The sequence below is a fragment of the Ochotona curzoniae genome, unplaced genomic scaffold (genome assembly GCF_017591425.1).
Source record: "Ochotona curzoniae isolate NIBS_2020 unplaced genomic scaffold, NIBS_Ocur_1.0 contig_883, whole genome shotgun sequence".
Taxonomy (NCBI): Eukaryota; Metazoa; Chordata; class Mammalia; order Lagomorpha; family Ochotonidae; genus Ochotona; species Ochotona curzoniae.
In genome coordinates this window covers 35,597,205-35,611,038 of record NW_024466599.1, presented here as the reverse complement: position 1 = coordinate 35,611,038, position 13,834 = coordinate 35,597,205, and the positions used below count along the sequence as shown (strand labels likewise).

Genomic DNA, 13,834 nt, shown 5'->3' with positions numbered 1-13,834 from the left:
TGACAGCCGTCTCCCATGTGAGGTGCTGCACAGGTGTGCACTGACCAAAATGATGATCTTCCACTTGACAGATGGGAGAAACTGAGGCACAGAGGGAGACTGGGTGGTCGTCTCTTAGCTCTGGCCATCTCTGAGGCATCAACAACAGTTGGAGGTGGCTGAGGGGTTCAGGACAGGGTAGGTGTCCAGGGTGTGGGTGTGAGGCCAGAGTCAGGCTGGGGGGACACAACTGAGGTGGGTGGGCATTTCTGTGTCCCCTAGGCCCTGCGTGCAAATTAGCTCTTGGCGCCCCAATGGCACTACCCCTCGGAGTGGTGGATGGGTCGTAGCCTTACTGGTGACTCATAGGTGGGGAGGACCCTTGGCATGTCCAAGGTGCTGGAAACCTAGAGCTAGGGAGGAGATGGAGGGGCGGGACCTCTGGACCTGGGCTATCCTCTCTGTTCTGGCAGGATTTGGCAGGAAATGCCTCTGCCCTGCCTGCCTCCTTGCGTCATCCTCCTGGAAGGGGTGGGTTGGCTGGGTATCCCAGGTCCCAGGTGCTTGGGCTTCAGGAAGTAGAGTGCCTTCTTGTGTAGGATGCACACATGGCTGTGAGCTAAGGGGATTTCAGGCACCACCTGGGTATGTGAGAGCCAGTCCAGGCCCAGAGGGAACCTGGGGGAGCAGTGACAAGGGACCAGTTACCTTTCAGGTTGGACGCTGGCCCCTCCTGGTGGCCAGCCCTGATACAGGCACCCTTCTGGGTCTGGCAGGGCAGGCAGTGACTGTGCACAGTTGGATGAGCCTGCGCTGAGCCCTGCCCTGCACCCTGCCCTGCACCCACCCCTGATCTCCAAGTTAGGAGCACTGCAGGGTGCAGCGTCATCAGCCTGCCTTTTGTACCTGCTGTCTTGGGCTCTCTAAGTCACCGCAGAGGCGGGCTGTGCTGGCCCCTCAACCCTCCTCAGGTCCAGGCAAGCCCCAGCGCCGGAGGCGGGGGGGGGGTGGGGGGGCCTCCACCCGGAGCGTGCCCCTGAGCCTCCACCATTCTCAGCCCCGGGCAGCCCCATCCGCGGCACCCTTGGCAGTAAATATTATATTACTACAGGGTGTGCAGTACGTGACCTGAGACAGGCCCCAGGGCTTAAGTTTCTCCGAGATGGAGTTTGCCTGCCGCTCCCCCCACCCTAAAAATTCAATTAAAAAAAATAACAGGAAAAATGCAGTGCGCCGAGGGCCTGCCAGAGTGGTGGATCTGGCGCGGCGGTGCCGCTGCGCTCGGCCGGTAATTGGTTCTGCATAGCTCGGGGAAATTGGCAGAAAAATAAATCAGCCGGGAGCCGGGAGTCGAGACGCTGCGGGGAGGGGAGAGGGAAGGGGCGAGCAGTGGGAGCGGAGGCGGCGGGTTTGACTAATGTCCTGTTGGGGAGTCGAAGGTTCCTCTGGCCAGTTGGTTGGGGGGTGTGTGGTGGGGGCGGAGTGGCCCCCACCTGTGATCGGCAGTGGTCAGGAGGGGGCCTGGCCTAGTGAGGGGACAGCACGGAGGCTCCCATTCCCTGCTGCAACCCTGGTGTTCTCACTCACCCCAGAGGGGCCCATTGGCCAGGAGGAACCCCGGCAGGAGGCAGGGAGGTGGTCAGGAGCTTTGCCTCCCAAAGGACCCCTCACTCTGGGCTCAGGGCTGCGTCTGGGATGGTGGGGGAACCCCCTCTTCTCCCCAGGGGCTGTTCTGGGTCAGAGGGGGTCTGGGAAGGTGATGTAGGATTGCCCCTGGAGGACACATCTGTATTCTGGCTGGTTGGCAGCCTCCCCACTGTCCTTGTGAGTTCCAAACAGATTGCCAAGGGTAAAGGGCAGGGGGCCTTCAGAGTGGGAAGTGTGTGTTTGGGCAGGGTAGTGAGGACTGTGAAAGTAGATCAGGTTGGGGTAGGCGCCTGGCAGGTGGACCTAGGGCCTGGAGCCTGCTGTGAGTCTGTGCACACACACACATGTGCATATGTGTGTGTGTGTGCGCGTGCGCGTGTGCCTGGGCCCAGGAACATCAGTGCAATCGCATCTGTCCTTGCAGTCAGCCTCTGCACAACGCCCGTGAGACACCCTCTGCCACCCAACTGGACCACTACCTGTACCAGCTGCGTAGTCGTCACCTGAGCCAGATCACAGAGGCCGCCCTGGCTCTGAAGCTCAGCCATGGTGGGCTCCCCGCTGTCCTGGAGCAGGCAGAGGACTGGCTGCTGCGTCTCCGTGCCCTGGCTGAGGAGGTACTAACTCTGTGGGGTACCTGCCTCCCTCTGCCTGGACTCCCAGAATGGGGAGGAACTCAGGGTTGGTCTGGGCCAGTGCTGAGTGGCCTTAGGCAGGTGGCTTACCTTTCTTGAGTCTCAGAGACCCCATATACAGCAGGCATGGGGTGTCACAGGGGACAGCATGTAGGTGTTTAATAAATTCTCTTTGCTTCCCAAAGTATGTCAGAGACTCAGCTAGGACCATACTGGCAGTAGGTCTGGTGGTACAGGCTGCTTTCCAGGGACCTTGTTCTGCCAGCCTATGCCTATTGGACTTGACCTCAAGCCTGCCTCTCTTGGGCAATGTGTCTCCAGCACTCTTATACTGAGCTGGACCTTGCCAGAGAGAGTTGGCTTCAGTGTGTCTTTGGGGGTGCCCTTTCTCTTGCCTTCATACCCCTACCCAACGTTGGAGAGGTCAGAAGTACCCACACAACTCCTGGTGAGCAGGCAGCCCGTGGGAATGAAGGGTCCAGAAAGAGGAGTCAAGGTTTACTCCCAGATCATGAGCAGACACAGCTATTATCCCCCCAGAGCCATGTGGGGACCCCCCAGGAAGGAGGTGGGGTGGTAAGGAAAGGGTCTCCCTGGAAGCAGTATGGGGGAATGGCACGGGGAGGGGGACATATGGAAGAGCAGGTGGAAATGCTGCCTGGGGCGAGTGAGGGTCCCTGAGTGTCTCCCAGGGCAGGACCTGCTGACACAAGGCCAGTTCCCTGGGGACTGCTGTGTTGTTCAGAACTGACCAGCCCCTCAGGTGGCCACTGGTCACCTCAGGATCTTATTAGGACGGCCCTTGAGATCTAAGCACAAACCACAATGTACCTGCCAGTGATTCAGGCCAAGTGCAGACTAGAAACCCTTTCCTTCAATGTGTATGCATCAGAATTCCCCAGGGGTTGATGGGAGCAGGGAAGAGAGTGCCTCCAGAGGTGCTGACTCCAGGGGCCCCGGGAAGGCTGAAAACTTGCATTTCCAAGTTGCAAGAAACTGGCACTGTGGCTTCTGGGGTCATGGCATAACAGCCATGTGCTGTCAGCCGTCAGGAACATACATTCTGAGTCCTTACTTCTCTGTTGGCTTTCCTCACATGTCAGGTAGAAGTGGCTGGCCTGCTGCCTAGGCTCTCTGGAGAAATCAAGGGAAATCAAGGGAAACTGCTCCCACCCCAGGGCAGCACCTCCGAGGGGCAATATTTGGGGCTACCTTGCCTGTGACATGCCTGCTTTGGGAATATTGCCCAACGGGGTCCCTGGGCCCTAGGCACTCTTGGCTCGCTATCCCTTGAATCAGAGGGAGCCGGTGTCATTCACTGCCCGAGGCCCCGTGGGCTCAGCAGCCTTACAGGGCTGGACCCTGTTTCAGAGACCATTGATTGCTTGGGGCTGGAGTCTTGCTGTTAGAAGGGTAGAGGGGTGAGAGGGTGGGAATGCCTTTGGTGCATGTGGGGCCTTGCTCAAGGCTGAGGAAGGAGACTGCTGACTGAAGGGCAAGATCATGTCCCTGACCTAACCCTAACCTCTAATGGACGTGTATGGACCCCTTGGGGACACCCAGCAGGAGCATCTCTTAGCAGACGCAAGGGGAATTTTCAGTGGGTTTCTGTGTTCCTGTGGGTACCAGGGGTAGCATGGTGCCCTGCTCTCTGGGGGCTCATAGCCACGGAAGACAGCCCAGTCAGCCAAAGTGAGACCAAGGTGGGCAGTGTATAGGTGGCTGCTGGGGGAGTGGAGGCCCTGTGGCCACTGAGTTGGAGGTCAGCTCACACAGTGGCTATGGGATGTGGACCCAGGGTTGTCATGGGTCTGGGTGTACCAATGCTTATGCCCTGACTGTCCCCTACCTGTTCCCCGCAGCCCCAGAACAGCCTGCCAGACATCATCATCTGGATGCTGCAGGGAGACAAGCGTGTGGCCTACCAGCGTGTGCCGGCCCACCAAGTTCTCTTCTCCCGGCGGGGGGCCCGCTTCTGTGGCAAGGACTGTGGCAAGCTGCAGACCATCTTTCTCAAAGTGAGTTCTCCTGTCTCTGAGTTCCGATCTGGTCTTCTCCAGGTGGGGCCTTTCTCCTGGTGCTTCTGATTCCTGCTCCTATTCTGGACATGGAAGAGGTTGAGGGTGAGGCCGGGATAAGGCTGATTCTCAAGGCTGTGCTTGCTTTTTTGGGTACTTCTGCTACCCCCGCCCTGAGCCCTAGCTTCTGGCCGCTATGGCGTGGACTTCTGCACCCAGGCTGGGTTTCTCAGCTCCAGCTGCAGGCTCAGGTACCTCCCTGCTTGGAAGGCTGCCATCTGGGGCTTGGGATCAGTGAACCCATCATGGGCTAGGAGTAAGTGATGTATCCCCTGGGGTCACCTGTTCCTGTTCCCCCTCAGCCTCCCCTCTCTTCCTTGAGGGAACTGAACAGCCTTGGGAATGGAGTGGTGGGGGAAGTGAGCAGATGCCTGGGTGGGAGTCTCTAGGCCTGCCCTCTGGGCTCCTGCAGAGACACAGAGAAGGGCTGCTTTGTGAGGGAGCTGGAGCGTGGTGCTCAGAATCAGTGTGGGGAACCCTCCCTGAGCTGCAGCTGCACAGCCCTCCCACCCCAGGGCAGCACCTCCGAGGGGCAATATTTGGGGCTACCTTGCCTGGAGTATGTACAGGGGCTGGCCCTGGGAAACAGGCCCACCCCTCACCCCCTCTGTTCACTCCAAATGCTCACATCCAAGGCACCCATTGCCCTGCCCAGCCCAGCCCAGCCCAACCTGGCACAGCTCAACTTCCAAAACCACTTTGTTTTCCACATATCCCTTTCCGTGTCTCTTCTTGCTTCCTTACCTCTTCTCATCTCTGAGTGGCTGCTGGTTGACCCATTCATATACTGGCCAGTGAACCCGATCACCCCTTGAGCTGGGTAGAGAGGAAGCCTCACTGTGTGTGGACAGGTTTCCAGGGCTGGCTGGAACTCTGTGTGTCCTTGGGCAGGTGGCCTGCCTCTCTGAACTGCTTTCTCTCTGCTCACCTGTGAAAGGAGGGTCAGACTGCTTGCGTCACAGATTTTGAGGTTCCACTAGACAGCACAGGTGATTGGTCTTGCTGGAGTTGGGGATCTATGCATGTTAGTTTCTCTTCCCCTTTTCCTTTGGGGAGTATGTTTGCTCGTACGCATGGTGATCAGGCAACTGCTGAAGCCTAGAATGGGCACTGGTACCCCAGGGGAGAGTCTGATCTTATCCAGAGGAGAGGATCAGGTAGGGGTGTGTGTGTGTCTGTGTGTGTGTGTGTGTGTGTGTGTATGTTGGGGGGTGGAGGATGGGCTGCCCACTCTGCCTTGGGCACATTCTCCTTGTGGTTGACCCCAGTCTCTGGGAACCTCCCTGCTAAGCCAGTTTTTCATCTGGCAGAAAAAAGGAGTGGCCTCACATGCCTGGCGCCAGCCACTGTGTGCACCTGACGGCTTGCTTGCCGTTACAGGGTGGGCTCCAGCTCTGACCTTTTGGCCCCTTGGCCTCAGGGAAATGCAAACTAAAAAATGTCCCTGATTGCAAAGAAAAAATAAAAAGACCTAGAATTGTTTCTCGAAGTCTTCCCCACTGAGTTTATGAGCCCGCCAGTAGCTCCTGAGCAAGCGCTACAAAAATGTTGGCAGTGAGTGGAGACCAAGAAAACATTGGTGTTTCTTAACTTAAACCAAAGTTGGAAAAAATGAGCACCGGCAGAGAGCAGAGGAGCCCCAAACTAGACATTTCTTTATTTGCTGTTGCTATTTTGGGTGCAGCAGGCTGGCCCGGTCTTGGGGAGGGCAGGAGAGAGAGCTGGGGAGGCTGGGGGAAGTCAGGGGTGGGGGGGTGTCAGGCATTCCTGCCCTATCCGTGGGGCTGGTGGTTTGCAGTGGGGAAGACAGCTAACCGCCCCGGGAGAGGACAGCTTAAACCAACAGCTGTGGGGAAGTTTCCGGGGGCAGGGGGGGCAGGGACATGTGGGATCAGGGGCTTCACCAAGCATGAACCAGATGAGGAGGCACTGGGAGATGTGAGCTGGCTGTGGCTTTGGCATGTCCAGCGCCCCTGCCCAAACCATACACACCTGCCCCAGGCTCTCCTTCTGGGGGAGCTATGCCCCCACCCCAAGTTCCAGAGCCCTTACTTCGGTCTTCCTCTGCTCTTCTGAGCCCACCCAAGTCCTTATTTTCCATACTCTTGTCTCCTTGTCCTGGAGGACACCTTCCTCAGAGCTGGGGTACAGGAGGCCTGGGGGGTCTGGGTGTCACCTCCTGCAGGGGACCAGGCATTTTTCTAAGAGCAAGGAATTCCTGTTCTTCAGGCCATAGATGACCTTTGGTTTCAACCAAATGATGAAGTAATTGTGGAGAATACTTTCTTTTTTCTTTTTGTAAATGCTGGGATGTTGTGGTTATTCCAGTCTGGCGGTACTTCTGACGGTTTAGGGATGAAAAGCAGTAGAGGAGCAGTGAGTTGTGGTTAGCCTGCTGATAAGCTCTGGGAAGCTCAGGGCATTGGGGCTATGCACCTCCAGCACCCACCCTGAATTCTGAAAATAAACGGGGAGGTTTGGATTTCTTCCCCTTGCAGGTCTCCATCTACTGGGTCGCCTTCGGAGATGGAGTCTCCAATGCTGCCGTCCAGCATGGCAGCCATATGTGGCTATCTTAGTGAATTTAAGGGAAATACAACCCAACATTAAGCTTCTCAGGCATACTGACCACATTTCAAGTGAGCAGCAGCCATCCAGGGTTGGTGGCTATCATGTTGGATGGGGGCAGTTATAAATCATTTCCCTATTTGCAGAGAGTTCACGGCACAGAGCTTCTCAGGCACAGAAGGGGACAGGGGAGATGCAGGGAGCCTGTCTGGGCCTGGCTTCTCTCTGCAGAGGGCTCCTGGGATGGGGAGGGCTCCTGGCAGGTTGGAGGTTATTACTCTTCCTCCGTGGGACCCTAGCCCATTCTCCTATGGGGTACACACCTGTCTGGGATCGGGGGGAGGGCATGGGCTGCAGGGTCCCACCCCCAGTTGGGTCATCCTAATCCTGAGGGTGGGGTGTTGTGGGTTTCTCTGCTTTTCTGGTTCCCAGTATCCGATGGAGAAGGTGCCTGGAGCCCGGATGCCAGTGCAGATTCGGGTCAAGCTCTGGTTTGGGTTATCTGTGGATGAGAAGGAGTTCAACCCATTCGCTGAAGGGAAACTGTCCGTCTTTGCTGAAACCGTGAGTGCCAGCTGCCTCGGCCCTGCCTCTCTCAGAGCTGCAAGCCACCGTATCCCACTCACAACTTCTCCTTCCTCACCCTCCAGTATGAGAACCAGACCAAGCTGGCCCTGGTTGGAAACTGGGGCACTACGGGCCTCACCTACCCCAAGTTTTCTGACGTGACGGGCAAGATCAAGCTGCCCAAGGACAGCTTCCGTCCCTCTGCTGGCTGGGCCTGGGCCGGAGATTGGTTCGTGTGTCCGGAGAAGACGTGAGTTCTGGACAGGGGGAGCTCAGGGAAGGTCAAGCCAACCACCACCCCTTCTGCCCAGACTCGGCTTTGTGCATTGCTGTGGTCCCTGCACTCGCTTCCCCGGGGGGCTGGTTGTGGGAGCTCCAGTTGAGTCTTCCCAGGATGGGGGCAGGAATCTTTTGTGGAGGGGCCCTAGTGACTGTAGCACTTCTGTTCAGCTTTGCACCTGTTTAGTGTAGTCCCTCTCTTGAGCAAGCCCCTCACCTGCATTGTGTGTGTGAGTCCTCACCTCCTGGGGTGCTCACCTGTGCCTCCCAGTGGTTCTTTCTCTTTGTCCTTTCTCAGATCAGCATGGCCCTTCTCTGTCTGCATGGCTGTCTTGCCTCTTTGTTGTTTGACACTCCACTTTTATTTTTTTAATTAAAATCAGTTCATAGAATATTTGACTCAGCTGAGGACTCCAGTCCTGCATGTGCAGCTCGTGCATTTCCTGTTCTTATAGCTCCTGACTGTCTGCTGCCTTACTGGCTTTAAGTGTCCCTGGTCTACATCCCTGTTTGTTTTGGGCAATGTGGTCTTGCGGCCCTGGATGTCCCTGGCTCTCCCTTTTGTTGTCTGGCCCCTTCTTCTTATACTCTCCCCTCCATCTCTCTCCCAGTGAGGCTGACAGGTGCAGGTTGGCCAAGGCCCAAGTGCTATCCTGGAGAAAGGTTGGGATGGCAGGGTGGGGGTCTCTTCTGCAGAGGTGCTGAGTGGCCCTGCACCCACAGCCTGCTCCATGACGCTGATGCTGGCCACCTGAGCTTCGTGGAGGAGGTGTTTGAGAACCAGACACGGCTGCCCGGAGGCCAGTGGATCTACATGAGTGACAACTACACCGATGTGGTAAAGCAGTGCTTAGGGGCAGGGGTCCTGGATGTTTGGTCCTCCCTCCTTGAGCTGGCTTTAATTCACAGAGGACCACTGTGGGAGCCAGCGGGAGCAGGATGTGTGGACACAGGATCACATGTGTCCCCAGTGGCTCTGCCTTTTGCCTGGGCTGCTCTTCTGCCTCTGCTCTAAGCTATGTCTGTCTGTTTACATTCACCCATCCTGTTTGCCTCCTAGAATGGGGAGAAGGTACTGCCCAAGGATGACATTGAATGCCCTCTGGGCTGGAAGTGGGAAGACGAAGAGTGGTCCACTGACCTCAACCGGGCCGTTGATGAACAAGGTAGGCAGCCCTGCCCCATGGGTGGGGGCAGCTGAGGGTCAGGGCCCCTGGAGGGTGCTTCCTCTGGAGCCCTTCCTGCTACAGATTAGATCTCAGAGACTCTGGCCCTCAGGGGAGGGTAGGACACACTGCCAGGCAGTGAGTGACAGGTGCTGTTCCACCCAGGCTGGGAGTACAGCATTGCCATGCCCCCGGATCGAAAGCCCAGGCACTGGGTGCCTGCTGAGAAGATGTACTACACGCACCGCCGACGGCGCTGGGTGCGCCTGCGCAGGAGGGACCTCAGCCAGATGGAAGCCCTGAAGAGGGTGAGCCAGCAGGTGGTGGGAGGGAGGCCACCACTGGGTGCAGGTGCAGACACACTCAGATGTGCACGTGTCATGTACAGGTACCCAAGAGTCACTTGAGATGGTTCCATATGCTTGCATGGAACACACCCAGTTCACATATGCACAGAGCGCAGTTGGCAGCCCAAGTCTTCTCGAGTGTGCTACCCACAGACTCAGAAGGTGCAAAGGCCCACTTGGGTGTGACTGAAGCCTGCTTTCCTAGCAGCAAAGTTTGAGATGTGGCTTTAAGGACTCTCTCAGGAGTATCAGTGGTGAGGGCATGCCCCTGAGAACACTGACCTGGCCCTGTCATGAGGCCTGAGAGCTGGGCTGTGTGTCCTTTTTGCTGTCACTCACTGACCAAGCACTGCTGGGGTCCACAGCACCCTGGTTAGACATTCCCTTCGGCAGTGGTGGGCAGTTCCCTGGAACACAGTGACTGGGTGCTAGGCATGGATGCTGGCTCGGTGTGGTACACATGTGCTGGGCAGCCAGCTGCGAGAGCACACATAACCACGGTTGTGTGTCGGTATGATGGGGCATGGCCAGCCTGCAGGAGTGCACACAGCAGACACGCTTTCCCACTGGGTCGTACAGATGCCTGTGCTCTGCACAGTCTCTCGGTCACCGCTGCTACTCCCTCTTGCCCGGTGTGTCGTTTCTGGCCAAGAGCATATTTGAATTGTGGCTCCACAACTAGGTCTTCCCTGCCGGGAGAAGCGCTGGCCAGACCTGGGCTCCTTCCTTTCTCCCTGCACAGAATGTCCAGGGAGGAGGAACAGCTGTGGTTCTGAGGGGGCGGGGGCCAGGAATATGGACAACCAGCTGTTCCAGGTGCCTTGAAGCAGATAGGCTTAAGGAGTTCCCAGGATGCAGATGGTGGGGTAGGCAGGGCAGGCATGAGGGCCTCCCTGGAGTGGCTATGGATGGTCTCGGGGCCGGCTCTTGTTATTGTGTGTGGCCCAGGTGAGGCAATGTGGAGTGACAGTCTCAGGCTTTCTGCCTTAGAAACTTGGGGATAAGTGGCTTCCAGGCACCTGGACAGAGTCTCCTTTGAAGAAAGTGTGGGAGACACCCTCCACAGCTGACCAAGGCCCGGCCTCTCACCCCCAAGGAAATGGGATCTTCATTTTGCCTGTGAACTATAAGCCCACATCCATTTTATAGGCTGGGATGTGAAGAAGTAAAAGGAAATGACAAGGAAACCTTGGCTATATGCAGTCTACCTATAACTCAAATAAATTAGCAAATCAAAGCCCAGTGTTTTCATCACCGCCCCAGGCTACCTTCCCTTTCTGGCCCCTCCATTTCCCCCCACCCCCCCACAGTCCATGGAGACTCCTCTTGTCTCTGGATTTTCTGACCTGGGGTTCTTGGAATTGCAACCACTGCCTCCGGGTAGCCCTCCCAGGTTTCTTCACAGGGAGGGTGTTGGTGTGGGAGCTGGTGTCATGGAGGACAGGCAGGCACAGTAGGAGGTGTGCCTAGGAATCCCCATGGGCCTGCCAAACAGTTTCTGAATCTGCCCCACTCTCTCCCGTGCAGCACAGGCAGGCGGAGGCAGAGGGCGAGGGCTGGGAGTACGCCTCACTCTTTGGCTGGAAGTTCCACCTGGAGTATCGCAAGACGGATGCCTTTCGACGCCGCCGCTGGCGCCGCCGCATGGAGCCGCTGGAGAAGACAGGGCCTGCAGCTGTGTTTGCTCTTGAGGGGGCCCTGGTACGTGGGGGTTGTGCCTACTGTTGATGGGGCTCAGGGTGTAGAGCTGTGCCGTGTGGATGTGGGAGAGGCCGGTGTGGGAAGCCAGTGCTGGCTAGGGCTTTAGGGTGGAGTTTTGGCTTGCTGTCTCGGCCTTGGTTCCTGTGGCCAGGAACTGGCCAGCCTGGGTCTCCTCTGAAAATAAAGTGGCAACTTTCTTGGCACGGCCAAGATGCACACAGAGAGAGGCTGACTTTGGCCTTCTCGCCTCTGACCTTTGAGTGGAGCTAAGGAGCCCAGATCTTGTGGAAGAGGCTGGGTGACAAACCAGACAGGGTGTGGTGGTCCCACTGTGTCCTTGGTTGGACAGGCATACTCGTGAGACAGGGGCCACCTCATGAGTAGCCCTAGGAATTTTGGGGGAGAGAGGTGCTTTAGCAACTGAGCCTCAGAGGTGAATGCTCTGTGGCCAATGAGCTGGCTCTGCAAACAGACAAACAGGTGCTTGTGGGGCAGTCTGGTGGGGACACTTGGGGCCAGAGGGCACGCTATTTCCCCTGAGGTCTGGGGCTCTCATGGGTGGGAGTGAGAGTAAGCGGCTTTGGATGAGATGCCCACTCTGAGATCCAGCCAGGTCTTTGTTTCTACCTTCTCTTTCCCTCTCCACTGTGGGTCCTTGACTGTGACCCTGGGCAGCAGAGTCCATGGCTATGCTAGCAGTTGGGTGTGCGGCTGCCCACACACAACCAGTTATGTGTGTGTACATTCATGTATTTGGCTAGAATGTAGACTTGTGGGACAATTTCCAACTGTAGGGATTGGGGTGAAGGGTACAGTAGGGTAGGCCCTGGGTCTGATGGGGTGGGAACAGCAATAGGAATAGAAGCCAGTAGTGGCCTACTGAGGTAGTGGAGGGCAAGGAAGTTCTGGCAGTTATGGCAGTCTGGAAGTAGCCAGCCCCTACCATGTACACAAGGGAGTGAAGCCTTCCTTCGCCCTGGAGTTGTGTAAGTAGGAAGTTGGGGGTGTCTGGTGGTCAGGTGGGAACAGGAACAGGGTAGTGGGGTCCTATTGCCTGGGCTGGGGAAGGCCTGCTGCTCGTATGTCCTGCTGTCCTGGGTTGGAAGTGGGGCAGCATCTGTGAGTGACCTGTGGCTCCAGCTGCAGCTGGATGGTAAGGAGAACCTGAGGGAAGGCTCAGGTCTGGGCCAGATGTGAGGGGGCTGGGCAGCCATCCGGAGGAGCTGGGATTTGCTCCTGTCAGCATGAAACTTGGCACAGATGGGCTCAAGAGGAAAGAGGACTGATGGGGGTGGAGGTGGGGGAGCCTGCAAGGTGGACTGGGATTTTATCTAGTAGGAGATGTTCACAGGTGTTCCAGGCCCTGTCTGTGGCATGGCCTCATGCTGCTGCACTCTGCGTAGGCAAAGATAGTGCCAGTGATAAATGGCTAATGGCTTTGTAATAGCCAGAAGTGGCCACTGGGTGAGCCGGCACAGCCAGTGGAGAGCTGTTATTTTCCCCTTGGCTGGAGACCCCAGAGTGCTGCTTTCTCAACCATGCTAGCCATTTCAATGTTGCTCCTGCAGGTGTGACTGGCTTCTCTCTGTATTGTACTGGAGCCAGCCTCTGCCTAGGGTGGTGGTGGTGGGGTGAGAGGGTGAGGAATGGAGAGGACTCTGATGGGCCGTCCTAGACCGGTCAATCTCTGTGTTTGATGGCATCACCAGGTTGGGGTGGGGAAGGGAGCCCAGGACTCTGGGAACAGCGCTGGGCAAAATGCTCCGGCTGGCTACACAGAACTCCGCTCAGTGGGCAGCAGGGAGCCAGTGTGGGTTGTGGAGCAGAGCAGTGCTCTGGTCTGACCTGGGCTTCAGGACTCTTCATCAGCTCCTCATTCACGGGAGGGGTAGCCTCCCAGCAGGAGGCTATCGGAGTTGTGGGCAAGGGTCAAAAGTGAGGCCACTGTTGGGGTAGCTGCCATGGGTCAGGGCGAAGGGTGGGTGGAGAGATGGGGCTTGGGGAAAAAAGAGTCATGGCGGGCCTCAAGGGCTTAGCTGGTAGAGGTGAGGCTGCCAGGCTGCTAGGTGGCCTGGCGGGCCTGGGGCCACGATGAGTTCACTGCTGGCTCTGGTAAGGCTGACACACATGGTGGAAGACAGAGCTAGCGGCCACCTGCCAGGCGCTTGGGGGCAGGGAGTTAGGGTGGCCTGGGGTCTGAGTGTCAGCTGTGATGGGAAGGGCCATGGGTGCCCACCCAGAGAGCTATGGATGGCAGTGTGGCTGGGCACTGGGGCTGGCTGGGACCTGCAGGAGGGTGAGCATGACTGTGTGGCCTGGAGGCTGGGAGGAGGGGCAGCGCATTCCCCAGAAGCAGAGACACTGGGGGCTGAGTCTGTGTGGGGGAGGGGTTGCTGCAGTCGAGGGTCAAGTCCACCAGGCACAGGAGAGGTGGCAGACTGTGATTCAGAGGTGACTGGCACAAGATGGCCATGCAGTGAGGCTCTCTGAGTCTTGGGAGAACTTGGCTGCAGTGCGTGCCAGAGGGAGACAGTGGTTGAAGAGGGTGGATCCCGCAGACCTGGAGTCGGAGGACCGCAGAGCTTTGGACAGCCTTCAGGTGTCTTTGGCGTTTGGATGGAGCTGCAGGCACATCTGACAGCAGCCGTCTGGATCATTCTGTGCCCACAGGAGGCGAAGCGCTGTCAGCTCCAACACACACACAGACACACACCGCACCCCACCTCATCCCTCTTCACGGCCACCTCTGTGTGCTTCCTGCCAGGGCAGAGGTTAGGCTGGGCTCCCACCCTGAGCTGTCATCCTCGTCCAGGCTGTACTGAGGCCCCTGCTAGGCTCTGGGCTCACATCCACTCTGGTTCATGTGG

General features: G+C 57.4%; 1 protein-coding gene across 14 annotated transcripts in view; it reads left to right on the top strand.

Moving 5' to 3' along the window:
• DYSF (dysferlin) overlaps positions 1–13,834 on the top strand; it is a 175,226-nt gene that overhangs the window by 79,834 nt on the left and 81,558 nt on the right. For all 14 annotated transcript variants that reach the window (XM_040994027.1, XM_040994023.1, XM_040994025.1 and 11 more), the window contains 8 exons: positions 2,051–2,243; positions 4,124–4,279; positions 7,340–7,471; positions 7,558–7,724; positions 8,477–8,591; positions 8,814–8,919; positions 9,085–9,227; positions 10,794–10,967. In XM_040994027.1, coding sequence (XP_040849961.1) covers positions 2,051–2,243; positions 4,124–4,279; positions 7,340–7,471; positions 7,558–7,724; positions 8,477–8,591; positions 8,814–8,919; positions 9,085–9,227; positions 10,794–10,967 — 1,186 coding nt within the window. The remainder of the gene's footprint in view (positions 1–2,050; positions 2,244–4,123; positions 4,280–7,339; positions 7,472–7,557; positions 7,725–8,476; positions 8,592–8,813; positions 8,920–9,084; positions 9,228–10,793; positions 10,968–13,834) is intronic.